This window comes from Calidris pugnax, unplaced genomic scaffold (assembly GCF_001431845.1).
Source record: "Calidris pugnax isolate Ruff unplaced genomic scaffold, ASM143184v1 scaffold103, whole genome shotgun sequence".
NCBI lineage: Eukaryota > Metazoa > Chordata > Aves > Charadriiformes > Scolopacidae > Calidris > Calidris pugnax.
Window position 1 is genome coordinate 4583022 of NW_015090990.1, and position 21838 is coordinate 4604859.

Here is a 21838-nt window from a genome sequence, read left to right on the forward strand (position 1 = left end):
CATATCAGTTGTTTGTAACTTTTAGCTTGTTTTTATTGTCAAATGTCTTAACTAGTCTAGAACAACAAGGTCATGGAAGTGATGATGTTTAAAGCTTCCAAATTGCAGCTGACAAGCAATTTGTTGTGAATCTCTGAGAAGTAGGAAGACCAGTTGAACTACTATTTGTGATTCATATTTACCAGCACATTTCAAATTCCTGAATGCATATCTTGTGGGCTTGTGCTGTCTAGACTTTTAAACTATACATATCCCTTGTTATCTACTCCACTGTCATAACCACTTTCCCAATATATTTTGAATGAGCTTTTGTATGAAAATTCTCTTTACAGTGCAGTATTTCATTCCCTAGGCAGAACTATACCTACCTTCAAACTAGGTATTTGAAGTCTGTTTATTTGCCCTGCTGTTTCTCAGAACACATTATCAGTTTCATTATCTCATTTATTTCATTTCTGCCTCTCCCACACCTCTGCTGTCCCTGTGTCATGTCCCTCCCTTCCTACCCGCCCTCCCCCCCCGCCCCAGCTTCTGCACTGTTTACTTCTTTTCTTAATCCCTGTGTGAATTAATTAGACTACCTGAACTTTCAGATAGCAGATCATATCATCAGTGACTTGGAGGACATAATTATTTTTTATCTTCTTTGTGAATAGAATGGCTCCTGACGGTTTTCTCTGGCATTGCCCTCCCTGATCACCGTGGCTTACTGATGACCTGAGACAGATAAAGAGTGAGAGCAAAGATAATCAGAATGTCATTGTCTAATGATTTGAGATGGAAAGTTTTTCTTGTCTTAAACTGTGACTGTATAGACAGTGCAAAACGTCTCTTCATTTCCATTAGGGTAAACTGTTCATTTGCATGCAGCAGAACATTTCTGCATGATACAATCTGTGGTTTTCAATCACATCAGTTACAGTTGCCTTTGATAACAAAATCATTCATGACAACAAGATCATGTAGATCACCCTAAGTCTTTGGAGATGAGAAGTACTGGGTCATCTGTTCTGGATTTTCTGCTGAAGATACTCCCTGAAGATATAGATGATTGGGAGGTCATCAGACTAAACCCTATCTTTGAATTTATACATTTTGGCCAAGAAAGACTTGTCAGTTGTCTTCAAGGAAGTTATTTACAAGTTTCAGTTTAAAAAAACGCAACAACAAACAAACCAAAACAATCTTCTTTTCTCTCATGGAGGGTAATAGATCATATAGAAGACAACTCTGAAGGACCACAAGGAATCCAATTTAGTCTTTTTAAATCCAAATTAATTTAATGCAAGTTAATTTTTTCCTGACAATGGATAACAAAAGGCCCACGCTACTTTTTAACATTTCACCTAGATTTGGTTCAGTCAAGCTACTTTCACTGCTAGTAGAGTATCAATATTGCTAGAGTTGGCAAACTTATGTGGAAAGTTACTGATGATTTTGGCTATGTAGCAATGATCACACTGAATCAAATTAACAGTTCATCTAGTTTACCATCCTGTCTCTCCAGCTAGTCCTAATCGGACTCTCTTTAGGTCTCAACAATTTTCAGCCCATCTTTAGTGACAGTCAGTCTACCTAAGATCTTGCTTATCCTGTCGAAGTGCCCATCTCTTTGCATTAACTATTTGAAAAATTGATGGTGGTGTCATTTCCAGTAAGGCAACTTTAGTTAGGTGCCAAAAGTTGTATGGAGTTAATCTGAGTTTAGAATACTCCTGTCCTGGAACATCTTCCCTGCTGCCTTGGTTAATCTTTGGGTTGTGCTTGTAGACAATGTTTGTCAAATACAACTGAAAATTGTGGTTAGGTCTGAGAAGCAGAAGAATTGCTGAACTTTATATCAGTGTTTCAGAGAGAGGCATTTAATTTATTATTGGTCATGCTGGCTTGCTGTGTTACCAAAAGGTGGTACTTTGAACTGTAGTTGGCATACATTTGTGTGTAAAAGATGCAGACTTCAGATTATGTCATTTTTGTGGCTTTAAAGGAAGAGAAAAAGTTCTCTCTCCTCTATTGTAGCTACTGTTAAAACAGGTTCTGAGAAGCTGGTCATGACCTCTTTTCTTCCTTGCTCTTGCTACTTCCACATGAGTAGCTGCTGCAGGAAGACTGCCTTCTATGATTCTTCTCCCTGACCCTATTTCTAGGGAGAGAAATCTGAAAACATATCTATTCTGAGTCTGAAAGCAGATTCTATGAGACGGGAAGTGTATCCAATTTATGACCAAATATATCCTACTGCTGATTAAGAAACTAGCAGTTAACGTAATTTTCTTTTTTCCATTTGCTGCCCAGTAGCTAATATCCTACTGCACAGTGGGCTAAACTCAGTATTATTTAGTTTATTCGGTTTAACTTGTAACTACACATAAATAATGCTGTTATCCTGGATCTATCCTCACCTGTCATTGGGCCAAGACAAACCCCAGACAAGCTAGAAGTAAATCTCATTTGGGCTTTGAATAAAGTCTTCACATGCATCTTCATGCTGTTGGACTTCTCTGTAGTAGTTGACATACCCATTGCTATGAAGTGAGAAAAGAGGATTTCAGGTAATGGGGCTGTACTAGGATGACGTAAGTCATTCAAATAATAGCCACAGAGGAAAAAATAACTGCCTTAGCTTGAAATCTGTGCTGTTCTCACCTCTATAATTTTTAAGTATTTGACAGTGTAGTAAAGAAAAATAAGAAGCAAAGGGAATAAAATCTCAGTCATACAGATGTGACCCAACTTCTACATTTCTTAACTAGCAGAAAGGAACACTGTTTTTTATGTATTCAGAGTTTGGCTGAGACAGCTTATAAATTGAGCGGATGTGATATGATAGGAAGGAAGGGGAGAGGTTATGAGAATCTTAACATGACTGAAAATGTTCAAAGGAACACAACAACCGAAGTGCCTTGTTCAGGTTTTGTAAGGTGCTCATGTCATCTAGGCATTCCTGATAAATTTACTCCGAGGCATACAAAACATGGCAAGCACATCTGCGATTAAATGCAGGTACTTAAAACAGGTACGGAAATCCAGAAAGAATTTAATAGTTCATTATTTCATTATTATATCCAATGCTTCAACAGGTTTATCAAGCCTTTTGAGTAGGAACTTTGGGGTTTTTTTTGTGTGTGTCTCTCCCAGCCCCCCATCCCCTTTGTTGCTGCAGCTATTGGTAAAACAGAATTCTTTTCTGGTGGGAGAGTGCAGACAGAGAATAGGGGCATCTAGGTACTGTCACAAATTAAGTTACTGTTTTGTCTTGATTTTTTTGTTTTATCTTCTCTACATAGAAATCTTGTCTTCAGTTGGTTGTGTATGAAAAATAGATAAAGTGGCATATTTGACTTGCAAATGTAGGAAATGTATTGTTTCTATAGAAGAAGATTCCTTATCAAATGATAAGGAAATATTTTAGTGATTATGTATTCATTTATGCATCGGCTCATAGTGGCTGTACTGTACATAATGGTATATAACCAGCACAGTACGCTTCAATGTAGATAAACACAGGAATTACATGTATTAACATTTACTTGTCTGTAAAACTGCTTTGTATTACTTGTGTGGGTATATTCTGATTGTGTTTCATCTCGTTACATTTATAACTATAGTAGGTGCTTAGATTTAATGTTTGTAATCATTATCTATGTTTATATGTTACAAGAATTGCATTATTACATTAAACATGTGCTCAGTCTCAGGTCAGTAGCAAATCAGGTCTTTAGAGCCAGTGCTGATTAGTGCAATTTTTAGCAGTGTTGCAGAAGATGGTATTTCTTTATTGAGTAACGCTATCTTGGCTTTTGCTATAAAAAGAGAGAACAAGGAAGAAGAGACAGAGAAGGATGCTTTTATGCATATGACATGCAGCCCTGGGGAAGATGCAGATCTGGAATGAAAACTAATTGCCTTCTACTTTGTTGCCTAGCCTGAGCTATGTGGAATAGAGCTGACCAAAAGGGATATATATTTTATGTTAACTAGTAGTGATTACTGCAGAAAGCTCCCACAAAACCAGTACAATTAAAGGGACGCTTTTAAAAATAATTCTTCAGACCTTACAGAACAGACCTTATCACATTATAAATGTGTTTTGATGGGTCTTCCTTGATAGGTAGATAGAGGGGAAAAGGATGATACAGTGTAGCTAGTGGAATGGAAAACATTTACATTTCATCAGAAAGATCAAAACTCACTGTTCTTTCCACTTCAAAAGATTGCGAAATATGATTATATCTAATATAAGCAATTAAACACAATAATACCTGAAAAGTTCTGTTGTGTTTTTTTTTTTTTTTTTTTTTTTCCCCCTCTGCTTGTCTTTGGAAATAGAGAAGAATTGTAGCATCTGAATTGTGGACAAACACATTGTGCATTAAATCAATTTTGTGTGACTGTGTCTGCTCAAGGACAGTTTAAAGGACAAGGCTGAACATGGCACTCACCAGTGATTTGCCTCCTACAACAGGGAGGCATCCATCTACATATAATAGCTTTTTAGCCATTTAGGTTAATTGTCATTACAAAATATTTCTAGTATGCTCTTGGCAGAGTTCAAATAACTCACTTTTCTATATCTTTAATAATGCCATCTTTATGAAATGTCAAGCTGAACTTAACCAAAGTGATCTTAAAAATGCAAATGTCATGTAGTGGGTCTGTGAAATAAATACACCACAAAGTGATAATGATGGAATATCTTCAGGCCGAGAAGGCAACCATGGTGTATATGTGATAGCTGGATAAATGTCTAGAATGTCATTTCAGACCACTTGAAAGGTGAATACACAAGTTTTATATCACTAACTTTATGATAAAATATATAAACTGAAATGTATATATTACAGAGGTTCATCGTTTAAGTATATGCAATTATTGATAATATAAAGTAACTGAAATAATTTTATATTACAGCTTTCTATTGTTTATAGGAATGCACTATTTGATATATTTATGCTGACAAGTGTTCCTTAGTTCCAGATGGCATTTGAGAATTATGTAGGTTGTCTAATCATCAATAAGTGGCTTATATGGAGAAGTAATTAATACCATGATTATTTTCCTTATGAGTCAGCAGGTGTGTCATGCATAATTTCTAATGTGGAAAAAATCAAAATGGCTTCTGCTCTGCTATAGATTTTATAGAAAGGAAGATGCTGAAAAGGGATTCTTTTTGCTTATGTTGTGATTTGTCCTGTGATGTATTAAGAGTGTAATTAAAAAGGAAAAGGGTCTTACCTGGAAATTTAAAAACCCTGAAAAATTTTCTGGAATACTAATGCTCTTTATAGCTGATTCTTGTGTTGTATTTTGTAGAAAAGCAATAAGCCAGTTTATTGAAACACTGACCAGATATCAGAGGCACAAAATGGAAGTAGTCAAATATGAACAGAATTAGATAGAAAGAAGGATTAAGAGAAGAAGTAGTTTCTAGTTTTTCATGTAAAATGAAAATTTTAATGTTACTCATTTTGACTTGTCTGTTCAATATATATTAGCACTAAATATCATACCAGTGGAGAAGAGCACGTACCAAGGGAAGAACAGCGAGACTTACGCATTGCAACTATTTAAAAATTTCCTATTGTCTTAAAAATTTCCAGTTTCCTGATGTATATTTATTGCTATACTGTTATTTCATTTACTGTGGTAAGCACAGGTGATATTCAGTAAATATTTGTGTCGTGTTCATGTAGCTTTTATGATATATGCAACAGTGTCTTTTAATAGCATGCGTTGGTTTTCTTTTTTTTTTTTTTTTTTTTAGTAATGAATGTATAGGTAACTTCAAATCTGTGTATTGTCACCTGGACTTCAATCTACTTTCTTGTCCTGCAGCATATAAGGAATATGTCCTAATTCCATAATCCAGAAATGTACTGAAGTTCTACAAGTATATGTGTCTATCTTAGCACATGCATATTTAAAAATGTGTCGTATGCCTTTGTACGGATCCACCTTACTTTCCTCTTCTTTCCACTCAATCATTTACTACATGATGAAAGCATAGACAGTTTATAAGAGCTATGACTAAAACCGCCTGAAAACGTGTCATAAAATAACGTTTCTCAGCTTTTCTAGATGTGTAGTTTCTCTGAGGTGTGGGAGGTCAATGCACACTTCTGGAAGGTGACAGGTCTAAGGATCAACCTCTTTGCAACCTGTTGTGAATCGCAGTTAAGGTTGTATGGTAGCTAAAGAAGGTCAATTTGGGAAGCTTTCCAGGAGGGTATTTATCTAGTAGTGAGCTTTATCAATATGTGGGTGGGAAGGACACTTTAGACATTTGTTTTTGGTTTCTAAACAATGGGCCTTTTTATTCCTTCTAAACCAATACACTTACAATTCCTGGCAACAGCTGCAGCCTCACTTTATACTCTGATAAGCAGGTTGTTGATCTAAGGGTTGAAAATCAGTACTCCTAGCACTTACATGACCTTCTTCCTTCATCACTGCATACCAAAAAGTAGAAGCCAGATGTCTTTGAAGGCCATTTATTTCCCTTTAATTTTGTTCCATTTTAAATACATGTTTCAATGTTATAACAGGCAGGTGCACTGTAAAGATTAAAGAGGACGACTCCACTGTGTCCTTTTCTATACTCACCTCTGTGTTTAAAATTCTAGTATGAAGTGACAAAAATAGTAACAACTGTATTTATAAGACTCTTTCATTAAAATAGATTTTTTCCTGCGGAATACGTGCAGCAGATGCTGCTGTGTGGTGAAGGTCATTTCAGCATTCATTTGGAAAATGTAAGAGGTGAAATCCTGGACTGAGTAGAGTTGCTGAGCCCTGGTCTCTAAGGAGCTTGTGGTTTCCATGTGAAAGCCTCGGCTTTTTCTCACTCTTTTCACCCTTGCTACATGATTTCTTCTACTGTGTGGTTGCTGATATTTTGTTGCTTTGGGGAAATAGTTTTGTGCCTACATTTTAGGTAAACCATTGTGTGATAACTATAGAAACCCATAAAATATTAACAAATATAATTAAAAAGAGAGAGAAATGTTAGGTTGCTTATAAACATATAACAAGTTTATTGTGCTCTGATTAAAGCTTCACTGAAATGTAGTTCCACTGGCAGTGCTCTTGAATTAGCTCAGAAAGGAGCGCAGTATATTTATTTTTGTGTAAACACTGTCCAGTTAAGTTGCCAAAGCTGCACACTGTAAAACTGTTACAAGGTATTAATATACATTGGTTTGATGTCAAAAAACCGATTTATGCCTAAATGTTGGTTTTTATCGATCTGTTGTTTCCTATCATCATCTCTTGACATGGGTGACACTTTCCTAAATGGAGTGACTTAGCACTTCTCTGGTGCTTTACAGTTCTGAAATTCTGTGTGAATATTAATTACGGCACAGAGCAGCCTGGTGAGGAAGGTAGATAAGTAAGTATTATTATCCCTATTTTACAGATGGGGAAGCTGAGGCACAGAGATTAAGTGACTTTCCCAAGGCCACACAGCAAGTCAGTGGCAGAGCCAGGATTAGCTCTTGGGGACTTCCTGGATCCCTCTCCCATGCTTTAAGCACTAGAACACAGTGTTCACTGGACTCAGCAAGCAACTCATTGCAATAATGGACAGTTCCAAGGACTCGTACCTGGTCAGTGTGTCCACACATTTGTTTACAGACTGCTGCAGTGTGTCAATATGGTTTGAATACCTCAGTCCTAGCAGATTTGTCACTATGTAAAGTTTCTGACCCTCATTACCTTGAAATGTGGTGAAAGGAAGAAGCAGTAGAATTCTGACATAAACATGGCATGGCTGTGAAAAACATTTGGTTTTCATGCCTTATTCTGATCCTGCTGAAACTGATGGGCAAAACTGTAGTGGATTCATAGCTTTGAGAACGTCAGTGTGGACGTTGGTGGCTGTTCAGTACATTAAGAAAGTAATCCAGAGCATGAATTATGTCTTCAATGACTGTTTTATGGTTAGTCTTGCCTATACTTCCAGTTTCAAACTCTCATTTATTGCAACACTTAAAAATAATAATATCATTGTTTTCCTGACATGCTAATAAAAAGCAGAGCATTACCAACAGCAATTAAGTTTCCAGTCTCTAGTCATGGGGAAGTGGAGCAGATCTGCCACTATTTTTACTTGTATTGCGATAGTGCTTACCTCCAAATGAGATTAAGACCTAATTGCACTAAACTACTAGTGAGCCCTGCTCTCCCTTCTCCCCTCCTCCAAGGAGGCAGTACAGGAATCACAGAAATTACTTCTAGACTAAAAGCAGTGTGACTCTTGTACTAGTAAATGCAAGGTGGCTTTCAAACCACTCCTTAGGAAGTGAGGGTGTACAGTGCAAGGCCTGCTTAATTGGGCTTTGCTCAGAGTTTGACAAGTGAATTGGCAACAACACAATATTCCCAATTAAACTGTTTCCCCCTGTAATATTAATGGAATAAACCCACTTCTGAGAATGAGGCAAGGCTGGGACTTGCTGTGACATTACAGGAAGAGGAGGCAGGGAAGAAAAAGATTGCCAGAAGCTGAAAATTGAACACATGGGAAAGGAGAAGTCAAAGTGTATGAGCATATTTTGATAAATATTAATGAATTAATTTGTATTTAGTTTACTTAGATGATCTGTAAAGGCTTTAAACTGTCCAACAATGTAATAGTTTCCTCATTGTAGAATTTCCCCTAATGTTGCTTCTGTAAAGCCTTTTCAGGATCAGTAAAATACTGATGGCTATGTCTTATGCTAGAATAGCCCTACTTCTGATGTGGCTGTAACACTTGGCCTTTGGCATCCTGCCTAACAATTCACCCAGGGCCATGGCATCATGCCACATGCCTGGTTATGTCTTCTTACATTAATGGATTCATTTTACCTAAGATGATCAAATGGTTTGTGCGAAATTATACTGCCCTGATACATCTTAATAGGTTATTAGCTAATTCTAAATTATTTAAAGACAAAACAGTTTCAGTGGAAGGCCTTTTCTCATTGTCAGATTTTAGTACTATCTGTGAGGAAAGCTCTAATAAAGACACTGTAACACTCTTGGTCTCTCTTTAACAGCCCAGATGCTTGGTGCTGACACGTTCCTAGGATTTTTCTATATAAGATAGCTACAACATGCCAGCTATTTTTAAAAAGGAGAGGAGCCTGAAACAAAAACTTACATCCAGAATGCACGACATCCAGCTTCAGACATGAATCTGCTCTTTAAGGAGAGGTGCTCATGTAGTTTAATTTCTTATTATATTCTATTATATTCTGTACAGTGATATATATTTAGCATGTAAGGCTAGTATTCAAATCCCCTTGCTTCAGACTTCCATTAAGATACCAATTTTAATATGTTGAGATCAAGCAGTTCTTGTTCAAATATCACTTACTAAAGCCCTTCCACTAATGACAATATATAGTCATGATACATTAATTGATGTTTTTGTATAACTCATCCTTTTTTCTTCATTGTCATTTACTGGAAACCACTCTAAATCATGTTGTGAAATATAGGTTGTATTTACCAATTAAAACTGATGATGTCAAACTCATACTGAAGCCAATATTGATTTTAGCACAGCGTCCAGTGCCCTGTTGCTGAACTGCCAAATTATTTTACTTAAGGAAATGTGATTCTTTTTTTTTTCATATCAGAAGTGACCAAAATCACTAATTTCTGTAGCTTTTTTAGCCTGAGTACAATACACTGGTTCATCACATAATACATTTGCAGTGCAGTAGAGAATACAGTTAAAATGCATATATGACTACAGTATCAAATGAAACATGAAATACGTGTTCCTGAAGGAGAATAGCTTTTCTGTTTTCTGCTATTAGTGTGTGCTGTCTGCCTCTATTGTAATTACAGCTTGGTACTTGTAAAGAAAAGGAAAAGCTTTGCAATTCACCAGTAAGTGAAGCCAGTTGTTTGCATGGTATTAAAGTTTTCTTTCTTAGCATGTTGTCACTGAGTATCATTCTCTAGCTTTGACAAAGTATAAGGAATGTTAGTGCTAATAATTTGGTAATTCTGCACGTAGCTCAGGATCCTGGCCTAAAAATAAAAGTACACGTGCAATCCCTTTCTTCAAGACTAAAAGAATAAAGCTGCCTCATCCAGACATTTCTTCTCTCATCTCTTTCATTGTCCTATTGACTCATGTTTTTCTTCATTCTCAGTAACTGGTGTTTGCTCATTATCTTGCAGGTTTTAACAGGGGAACTTCTTTGTGTCAAAGTTAGCTGTAATTATGCCTCAATAAAAACTGGTGCATAAGGAATAGATTTTAATAAGGAAAATTAAATTCTTAAAAACATTTTTTTCCTGAGTAGGAAGAGTAAATAAATATATATATAAAGTATCTTTATTGCATAATACTGCACAATCTTGCCAGTAGTTTCCAAATGAGAAGCAACTTACCTGTCCTTTTTTCTGTTTTGCAGAGAAATGATGAAGAGGCTGTTGTGGATAGAGGTGGAACTCGCTCCATTCTCAAAACACATTTTGAGAAGGAAGATCTAGAAGGTGAGAGATTATTTTTCTGTGCATTACATTGTCTCTTTTTTCTGAAAGTATTGAAATGAAATTTCAATGTGTAAACTTACTGATTTGAGCAGGGATGCAAAAGTGAACAAGGAATCTCTTTATTTTAAAAAGAGAAATACTTCTAATTTCTCAGTGCACTGCTCAGATATGCATGATGGTGGAAGGAGTTTGCTAGTTTTCAGTGATCTATAATCAAGTCCTGTAAACATGCATATATGACTTCAGATAAGTCTTTCTACCTTTAAGTTTCCAAATATGTAAATATGAGCAGGGCTGATGATATAGTACTTAAAATGGCTTCTACAATTGCTTTACTATCTTCACATAGTTGCCTAGCCACATCTTCAGCTGAACAAAATCATTTTGGAGTGTCACAGATAGGACAGTACTTGATAATATAGATTGCTGAAACCACCTAACATCACTCTGCAGAGCAACCTGGTCTAGTGGGAGGTGTCCCTGCCCACGGCAGGACGGTTGGAACTCGATGATCTTTAAGGTCCCTTCCAATTCTAACCATTTTATGATTCTATGAAAGTGAGAAGTTGTGAGAATTGTCTTACGATATTGTCCTAATAGTCTCTGAAAGAATCACATTTCAGTGTGTTTAGTGGATCCGAAACTTATTCTGGTTACTACTCTACTTAAGCTCTTGTACTGAGGTGTGTGACACCCCCTCCTCACCAAGTCATAATTATTGGTTGAAATGAAATTTCTCTTGCACATGTGATATCCCATCCCTGAGACTGGAACTTGCTGATTTTAATTGTTAGCTTATTGTGTGGGACATGGAAGGTTCTTGTCTTTGTGACACAGAGCCACAGAAACTAGCCAAAATGAAATGCAAAGATTTGGGGTGTATTTCAGTATACTACATCTGAAAAGTTACCTGGCTCAGGTCTAAAGAGAGGTATCTCCATCTGTGCAAGAACCTGGGCTTTGCCTGCCCTTGATTATTTCACCATCTTTTTTTTTTTTTTTCTCCTTTTCTCTCTGGCTCTATGAATTTTGTGTTCTCTGCTGTGTGATGGCCATATTGATGATTTCATGTGAATGTCAACATGATATGCAGTGACTCCCTGTTCCTGCTTCCCTCAGCAGTGCCTCAAAAAGCAGACAGGACTGCATTGTGGAAGGAGTCTTTGTACCTCATTTTGTATGAGGTAGCCTGTCGCAGAAAGATGTACGATGTCAGGCAGTATAGCATGTATGACATAGGAAGTTCTCTGCTCAGTCTGGGGCGAGTCTGAGCACATGCAAGGATAGATCTCTGGTAACGTTTCCAGTGTGACATTTAGGGTTTTGGTGTCTCCAGGGGTAAGTGGCTGCCAGTGGATCAGGCTGGGAATGACAATTTTGGACTTAGGCACACAACGCCCTTTTTTGAATCTTACTCTTGGTGTTCTGTAGTCTTCAGTCCCTCAATTGCATCCTTGGACAAACTGAAACTATTGTATCTTGTGTCCTTAGAAAAATACCTGATAGAAGAGTGGGGGCTCCCTGCCTTCCCTTCTCCATAATACTGACTCTTGAGCCTACCCAAAAGAATGTCCTTTTGCTGAGTCATTTTACTGATGATGGTAAAGTGGCATTTTAAAGAGACAACTTCCTGGAGAGTCATGTCTTTAAGCTCAGTCACGTGGGTAGACTTAAGTGCTAAGGCAGTCGGAATTACTTTGATGTGCCACATGTGACTACATGGAACATAAAGCTTCATCTCAAAATTTGAACAAGTATGTAATTTTTAAAATTGTGTTTAATTACTGTTTTCCCCCACCATCCTATATGTGTGGAGTTGCTCCTGTGAGATATCAGGGAAAATATTATTTCAAAAATCTGCTCCTAGGATGTTATCAATAGACATTGGAACATGATAGTTACTCCCTGCCCAATCTTTTCATCAATTTATATTGTTTAGAACACTGAAAAAATCTGTGGTTAGCCAATGATTCTTCTTTTCTTTAAAATAAAATCACACTGCTTCATAATGTTCTAAAAAACCCAATTATTAAATGCAGAATCCTTCATAATGCAGTTATATTTCTCCGATTCCATGTCCACTCTAAGATCAGATGAGTATGTCTTTAAATATATAATCAGTGCATCCAGAAATACCAAGTGACATAAAAAGAGATTTGCAGAGATTGTAAATTTTAATACCCAGTTGCTGTTAATAGCATGTCCATTTGTTTCGTAGCACATCTAGGCACTTTTCCATCTGGAAACAGGGGATGTGACTCACAAATGTCACTGTCTTATTCTTATCCAGTGTACATTGTGTTGGGTTTCGCAGAAAACTTACCTTTTTCCTAATGGCATAACAACTATAAAATACAAAATTATATAATCAGGTGCTAATTGCATAGCTTAGTAAAAATCATATAATTAGATAATTAATATGTATTATGTAATTAGCTCTGACAGACATTTAATTGGGTTTATGTTTTAAAAATGTAAATAGCTAGTTATTGAATATTCTAGTAAAGACTAGTTTTGACAGGTTTTAAGTTTCAATAGCATCATAGCAACATTTCAAAAACTGCAATTCACATGAACTGAAGATTGTTTAAATCTGAAAATCAGTCTTCAGTTTCTTCTGATTAAATCTTAAAATTGTAAGTATTTTGCTATTTTTTAAATTTCAAACTGTCAGCATTTAAATGTCAGAAATACTGATTTAAATGTCTACTAAAATTCCCATCTGAAATTTCTTGGCCCAACAAATACTTGCTTTTGCATATTTTGGGACAGCCATTGTGCAAATATATTGCAAGTATGTATCTTCCTGGAAGCATGAAAATATCGTGGTGATTAATGCTGCCTGTAAGAACATCCACAAGACCAAAATTTTGCCTCAGTCTCTGTAGATCAGTGTTTTCTTTCCCTGAGCAGTGCAGTGAAAATTTGGGAAGATAGGACAGAACTGCGGTACTTATGGGAACATAAGAGATGTGGTGCTCATCTTAGTGCCTGTAACGATACTTGCAATGTGTACCTCAAATTGTATCTTTTTACTTAAGCTATGTAGTGCTTCAGAGGTGGATTGTTTGCAGAGCTTTGGCATTTAGATTTTCAGCATGAATGGTTTTTCCACATAATTCATTTTTCCTGAGTTTTAAGATCGATATCAGTCATAATACCGAAGAGGTCATTTGTCTGACTGTTGCATTAATGAAGGGACAGAGAAAGCGTTTCTAAAAGTAGAACAAGAAGCCTCTCTCCCCTGGTTATAATCACATGTTTTGCATGTTATCTCTCACTGTGTGTACAGACAAAATTCCTGCTGAAATAAATATGCTCTTCTTTTTATCAGTGGTGGAATTCCTAAATTAGAATTGGGCACTGATTCTGGATACTAAAGCACTTCATTGCAAAAAGACAGGTTTTACATGTACCTGTAGTGGGAGGAGGTAGGCAAGTTTTCATAAACAGATGTGCACATCAACAAACACTTGCACTCCACTTACTCCCTGTGGTTGTCTCTGGCTGTCTGCCATTGCTTCAATGCATGTGCAGTAGTAACAGTTTTCTGACAAAATGGATATAGCTTCTTTTCCTATCTTAGATTAAAAATATTTGGATTGATCTGTATATGTCTGGAGATCTCAGATTCTCTCAGATCACATGCCGAGACCTTTGGACTATATAGATATGCAAAAGGATTGGCACCAATTGTCTTTTGCTTATGCCCACCATATCAGCTGAGAGTGAAAATGACTGTTCCATGGCTGTCCTTGTTAGACGTGGTCAGCTGCAAATCCTGGATTTTTGTGGCAGGATTTTAGAGCTGCTGTGAGTTTTACTGTGGCCTGGTTTGAGACGCAGCTTCAATAGGGAATTGGCTGGAGATAGGATTAGTTGGAAGTCCAGGCATGAATCAGGGATGAATCCTGGCTCTGTTGGAAGAAACTGCAAAATGATCCTTGATTCAAAAAAGACAAGATTTTGCTTAAGCTTTTTATAGTTCAAGCATTTTAACTAAGTGGTGTGGGAAAAATGTATCTCCTTGGAAATCAAGTTTCCTGTCTTTCACGTCTCTCAGGACACATAAAACACCATAACCAGTATATAAATCACTGTACATCAGAATATGCATTCTGACACTTTTGACAAAATTTAGATTACATGGACTGATTACTGAAAGTCACAGAAGACTTCAAACTAAATTAGGAAATAAACATCACTAGTACAACACTGAATATGATGCAGAAGCTGAGGATTTAAACTTAACAAACCAAGAATTAATTTGAAATGTTGGTGTGCTTGTAGAGTTGTTTTGTATTTAACAACCTGCATAAAGATTAATTTTGATAGTAGATGTCCTGCTGACCAAAAAATGAGAAATTCCAGAGTATTTAATTATTCTCTTTTTAAAATGTTTATTTTAGTTATTATTTCTTTTTAGTTTTTTTTCTAGATTATGACAGTAATTTAAAATTTATTTTAATGAAATTTTAATTATATACAGTTAGGGTTAATACGTGAAAAACTCAGTGTGATTGAACTCTAATCTCCATGTATTATTTAGTAAAAATCTGAATGGCTCCAAATATTGAAGTAGGCTTTTATTCTCAGAGACTGGACATTTTTCATAGAAATAACATAATAGTGCACCTGTCTGCCACTGACATTATTTACTTGAAAATTAATAGGACCTAGCAGCTCACAGGACCTAAAGAATAAAAATTATATTAACATGCTGGCCTTGATTCATCCTTGCCCCTATGGAGAAGCAAGTCAGCTACTGATTCTGCTTCACCAGACTGGAACATTGACCAAGGTCTCCCCTCCCTTTGGCTGCCAGGACATTACAGCCTATTGCAAATAAGTTGTTAACCCCGTCGGTACAGATTCCCTGCTCCAAGCATCTTCTTTCTGCTTCCCATGGGCGCCCCCTTCATCCTGATGTTCACTGTGATCTAACTTATGCTCCTGGCAGCAATGTATGTTAGACTCAGAGGAGTAGAACATAAGCTGTGCAAGTAAAGAGCTGGAGAGAGATTTGGATTAGTCTATGCCTGCAATGTCAGATGTGGCTGTATAACCATAGCTCTCTACAAAAAGGTCTCTTAAAAAGAACCATTTTGGCTTTACAAGCACAGAATTCTTTCATTTTGTTGCCTACCAGGTATTACATGTTCTAGCTCGTTCCATTTATCATTTCTAAGGCACATCTTTGTGTAGTGCCTGTCATCTAGTTTTGCTTCCTTTCTCCTACATCTCTCAGTATTCCTTGAGATCTCGCTTCTCTTCTGAGCTGTGCTCATACTCTTGCCTTGGCAATCAACTGGTTTGGTCCCTTCGCATGGGTCTCTTGTCCCTTCTCAGGTGTTCCCATGTCTCTGGGAAGGTGGTTCACCTTGAAGATTCGTGAATAACTCTGCAGGACATTTTCACAAAATCTCTTTGGAAGTTCACATGAAGAACAATGAAATAATGAAAGCAAACAAGTTATCACATAGTGTTGGTGGAATACCAGAGTCATTTCTCGATCGTAAGCTTTGGGTTTTGAAGTTTGACTTTGCTCTGAGCTTCTCTGACAAGAAGCCTTTCCAATATTTGTGGAGACTAATATTTCCAAACATTTCACTTTGTGAAGTTCTGGTAAATTGGCACAAACCAGCTTGTAGTTATTGGTCAAAGCTGCAAAATTGCAACATTAGAAGACCAAAACAGTTTTTAACATACAGTTGTGCTGGTTCTGAGTTTGCTTTTTTTTTTTTTTTGCTTGTTGCAAACTCTTCCCTCTGATAACCACAGCTTTACTTCCCAGTGCAAAGTGTGTGTGTGTGTGTGTGTGTGTGTGTGTGTGTGTGTGTGTGTGTGTGAGTGTCGCTTTATGTTCTGTGTCTGCTGACTTTTTTTCTATTGTCTGGCAAGGTCTGAGACCTGGTCTTGTGATAGGACCATGCACATTACACCTCTGGACTCCTCTGGAGCAATGTAGGGAAATAGGGAATGAAGATACGTGCAGTTACAAAGACTTTTTAGCCCAGCCTCAACCTGGAAAAATGTTTAGTTAAAAGAAGAGATTTGTTGGGAGGGCAGTGATTGATTTGGGCTCTTTAAAAGATCCTTAATTTTAATGACTTCAGTGAGATGCTCTTATCCTACATATTCACATGTCCTTAATGCTTTCTTGGGCTGATGATATAATTTTATTTTTTTTTAAAATACAATTTATATTGCACTTTAACCTAGAACGTAAGTTATATGTGTGATCTAAAAAATTTGTGAAGGCTTTCTTGTCAGTTCCTCCAAATTATAGCATAGCAAAAAGGTAAAAAATGTCCCTTGAGCAAACCATAACCCCGAACAGCAATATAAACTGTTGTTTTAGGAAGCCTTGCTTTTGTCCTTTCTGCTTTCTCTTTAGCTCTGCATCCCTGCTGCACTACAATAACGGATCATGAGTCATGTACTCTTTACTCCTACACAATTCACCATAATCACTTTTTCTCCTATAAGGAAAAAGGCAATTTTTTTAACTCTACGTGGACTGCTGATTTTCTGTCTCTACCGTACTGTTCGTTTTTGAGTGGATGGAAAATTGCATTTGGTTCAGCTCTGTCTGGCAGTGCATAAAAGAGGCTTCAAGGCACTGAGTGTTTTCCAGAGGAGGGAGAAACCCCTCCGGTCCTGCTGAGGTCAGCAGCCATTTGAGACTTGGCTCAAACCACTGGCAAAATATTCTTTCTCAAGGCATCTTGACTTTGCAGTGTATTTCCTTAGTAGGTCACAGAAACCTGCCTTTGCTCTTTCTGGAGATCTTTCAAGACTCATCTGTTCCCTTATCTTCCCCCGTCAGTCGTGCCCATGAGCAGGGATCTGAGAGCCTTGGACTCAGCAGGTGCCCAAGGCAGAATTGGATTATTCTGAGTGGAAGGCAGCACAGGCAGATGTACCATAAGCACCTGGCATTCACAGATATTCAAACCAGGACAGTCACTTTTTATGCAATAGGCACCGACCTGCCTGGTTCACTGAGGAGCTCTGAAAGTACACGCTTGAGTCCCACGTGCCTGCGGAGCCTCTCCTGATGGACAAGCAGGGAGGTGAACGTGCCTCATACGCGTGTTCTTCCTACCAAGTGGGTGTGCGTTTTCTGTGTTAAAATTGTGTCTGGAAGGAGAATGGGAGGCACTAGGGCAAAAATGTCTGTACTCTTAGCATTCTATTAAAAAAATCTTAATTTCTCTAAATTAAGGGAAACATTTACAATTTCTTTCTCTCCATCTCCATCGTCCCTTGCAATGTCATATCCATTCAGGCAACTGCGATGAGATTTCCAGACATTACTAAGTCATCAAGTACCATAAATTATAATGGGATACATATTTTTTAAAGCTTTAGAAATACCACTACATTTCTTTTCCTTTCCATTTATTTAATTAATAAAGATAGGTAGCTATGAAAAGTTTCTATTTTAAAGACCCAGAATGCCAGGTTCTGAAAACCATTTTTAGACGTTACATCTGTCATTTTCAAGGGCTATGCAGAAAATATTTGCTTTTCTGTGGTTGCCTTTTTAGATGGTTAATTTCCTATTGGGTTCTTAAAATAAAATCTAGGTGTGAGGAAGAATTTCTTCTTTGGGATACAGTAACCTGAAACAACCCTTCTGCTTAGATTTTATTAGTATTCATATTAATAATTTATATTTCATATCTGTCTTTTCTATGGCAAAGAACTCATACCGCCACAAATTACAGATATTTACAGCACAATACACTTTTTCTTCAAAAGGTTAGGGGAAGCCCTGATTTTTACATATGCTTATATGTACTTTCATCTGTCTAAAAATTAAATATAATTAACAGGATCCCTTTTCAATCTTTTATAATATAATTTGGACTTATTAATGTAATCCTGTAAAAATTAAAAAGAACACTTTATAACAAGTATAATTATTTCTTTAATCCTTAAAATATTTTTACTTAAGAAGTGTTTTAATGCTTTGAAGGTAAACCGCAAGGGGCCAAAGCCTCTTATGCTATAAATACATTGTTTTAAACTAACTTTATATGCTGGGTTTTGTTCCCAGCTATGTGCAATTTGATTAAGAATAGTCTTTTTTTTAAAAAAAACAACCCACTATTTATAAAATTTGACAGTGGACGTGTAGCATTGTATAAAGCTGACATTGCAGAGCAGATAATTCACTGTATTGCATTTCTTTAATAAGCTTTCAGATTGTAAATAATCTGTGTGTATTAATGTATTTTATCAGAGGTTCAGTTTTTAAAAATTATTTACACCTAAATCCTAATATTGAAAATGCATGTGCTTATGTTTAGCTTTGCTAACGGCACATCTAGAATAAATCAACATTTTAGTTCAGAGTGTTTTTGTGGGAACAAAATCATAGTCTTGCCATGATAAAACTCTATTGAGGTAAACGTAAGTTTAGTTGAAAACCTCAGGAAGACCAGATTGATCCTATGGATCACTGATATGTAAATTAATTTCGGTTTTTAAAATTATAACATAAACATAACGTAAGCCATGGAAAGTAATAAACCTCTCTCAGCATAGAAATTCTTTGATTTATTTTGAAGTAAGAATTAGCAGGAGAAATCCTTTTTGGTCTATTAGATGTACTTTTTTTCTTTTTTGGGAAAGGACAATAGGCCTTGGGTACCTTTCCCCAAGTGTGTCCAGAACCACAAATCTGCACGTGTGTACCTGCTTTCATTTTATCTGTATATGTTTCCATGGACCTGATTACATGTAGGTATCTGTGCATGCACACACAAATCATCTTACAACACATCCACCATAGTCCTTGGCTGACAGAATAAAAAAATGTTTCAAGTATGATTTTATCACTATAGGATGCTTCCTTGGAAGAGGGGAGAAGCAGCCCAAGCTAACTGACTAAATACAGTAATAAAATAAACTGTAATTGACCACTTCAGCTGTTAATATTTTTTGCAAGAAAACAACCATTGGAAAAATACAGTTGAAAAAATCTGTTTTGTAAACATGGAACAAAATGTAAAACATTAATCCAATTGTAGATTTTTAAGTAACAACTTTAGCCTTTCTCAGGTCATGGGACTCTATGGCACATGGTGCACAGTGAAGGTAATAAAAATGTCCAAAAGTGATGCCCAGCACAGTATTTTTGAAGACTTGGCTTTAAAGAGTTATAAAACCATTGTTATGCTCACATCTTAAAACCGTGTGTAAATTCTGTGTGAGAATCGTTGTTAGGTTATACCTGCTGTCGACAGTATGTACCCTGACGTAACTTACAGTTGTTACTATTTCCCATACTTTAGTGCCTTTGTAGCCTTGCCAAAAGAATGAGAAGTTGTGATTAATTGAGCAATTTTGCTGTGCAAACGTACAGCAGAGCAGGATTATTTTCCAATATTTAAGCAATATTAAAGCATATTTTAGATGGCATCCTGATGAAGTAAATAATAAAAGACACCAAAAAAGGCTCTTAAAGGTAAATGAAAGAAATATAAACTATAAGGAATTAATCTGAATCCTATTGGATAGCATGTAATTTACTTCAGCCAAATTATAGCTGTTCTTTTCTTTGGAAAATTTAGTGAGATTAACTGAGAGCTTATAGTAAATATAGATGCTGAAAGTATAAAAATGCCTGGTTTTAAAAAAAAAAAAAAAAAAGGTCATCTTTATCCAATTATTGGGGAAGGCAATGTGAGGAAATGTGCTTCCGTTGGTGTCACTTGGAATTTTACCATTGATGTCAGTGAGGTTCAGGAGCTAACTGCAACCTGTATGCGTGTTATGCTGGGACAGAAATCTTCTAAATAACTGCTTTTGTGCACAATGTTAAAATGACAAAGTCTAGCTGATTCTTGGGATTTCCTTATGGCAATGAGAATAAAAGCAAATCCTTTTTAGATCCTCTTGAAATGTAGGATTTTTTTGAAAAATGTTGTTTTGGAATATATTTACTTTAGAATTATGGCTTTAGGGTTCTTTTAGTGTTTCTGTTAGAAGTTTTATATTAAGCAGAGCTCTTGTTTATTCTCATGTTCAAATAAGGCAAGCCTTTAGGGGTTTAAAAAAAAAAATCTGTTGAAGAACTTGATTGGAAAGGTGTGGATGCTCCTCTCCAGAGTAAGGCAGCAAGAAATTTTCTGTCACAGAAAGTGTGGTGTTTCTGCCCTGCTCTGTCCTGGAGGCTGCGGAGGAGTCTTGTGTTTGGAATTCTGGGCTTGGGAAATTTCCAGAGCTCACTGGAAACTCTTCTTCAGTAATGTCACAGTCGGCTTGTACAGGAAAAAGTACCTTACGTTCTGAGCAGTAGATTGAAATCTTTACCATCAAAAGGTTACTTGAAGTAAGGTCACTTTACTCATTGCATTTCTTTTATCTATCTTTCTTTTTTTTTTGCTTGCTTCTATCATTCACTGTTATTTTGCCAGCAATTCAGAATTCATTAATTTTTCTTTTGTTCCCGGCTGGTCTTTTTTTGCTCCACAATTGTGCTCTTTTAATAAACCAGAATTCTTAAGCCTTCATTCAGTTTTTTTTACTTTTGCTTTTTTGCTCTCTTATTTTTTTATAGAAAACTATTCTGTTTCCCCCGTCAACTTCTTTTTTTCCCTCTTATTTGCCTGAACTTTGCTACACAGACCTAGATTCCTTTTTCTGTTTATTGAAATTATTTCTTGGTAAAACTCGGTCTACCTCAGTTGATTCACACACAAGGAGTAAAATCCATTTTGCTTTTTCTTGGTTATCCATTTCAGTTTCCAGGTTCCCATTTTCTTTTCAGTGTGAACTGATTCTGTCTGCATGGGGAGAATTGTTGTGGTACTCAGACACACATGAATATTGTGGAATTTTAGGGTCTGTTTCCCATTTTACTGAATAAAGAACAGTCTCAACTCAAGTCCTGGATTCAGCCTTGGAAATTTTTTGAAGTGTAAACCTGAATCTGCATTTCCTGATGCAGGTTCAACCTGAGCATTGAAGTGGCACAAAACTAGGATAAGCATGCCCGCTTTTATCACAAAGCAGCAGGAATGTATTAAATTACTAAATTTAAAAAGCAATCTGTTTGCACCTCTGGAAATGATTAAAATCTTAGGAAGGGTAATGCCATTCCTTTCAAAATGTTGTTTTGTTTTTTTCTACCCAAGGAAGGGGACAAGGAGAGTACTACATTACTGCTGTCCTTCAGTATATTTTTAATGAATTCTTTTTATTGAATACGTTTTTTCTTGTTTCAGCACCACTGATTGCAATACATTTTAAATACACCAAAAGGAGCAGTTCTCTTTAAATCACTTCTTGTGTTAAATGTAATAAGCCAGAAGAAAGAGGTATCTTA

General features: G+C 36.5%; 1 protein-coding gene across 5 annotated transcripts in view; it reads left to right on the forward strand.

Annotated features, from left to right (window-relative positions):
- The window catches only part of SLC4A10 (solute carrier family 4, sodium bicarbonate transporter, member 10), a 126541-nt gene that overhangs the window by 16376 nt on the left and 88327 nt on the right, over positions 1-21838 (forward strand). For 4 of the 5 annotated variants that reach the window (XR_001413393.1, XM_014954465.1, XM_014954467.1 and 1 more), the window contains exon 2: positions 10416-10497. Coding sequence is in view for 4 of the 5 variants with exons in the window: in XM_014954465.1 (XP_014809951.1) it covers positions 10416-10497 (82 nt within the window). In the remaining variant the exon portion in view is untranslated. Of the gene's footprint in view, positions 1-7417; positions 7608-10415; positions 10498-21838 lie in introns of all 5 variants that reach the window. The other variant, XM_014954468.1, reaches the window with a different exon arrangement.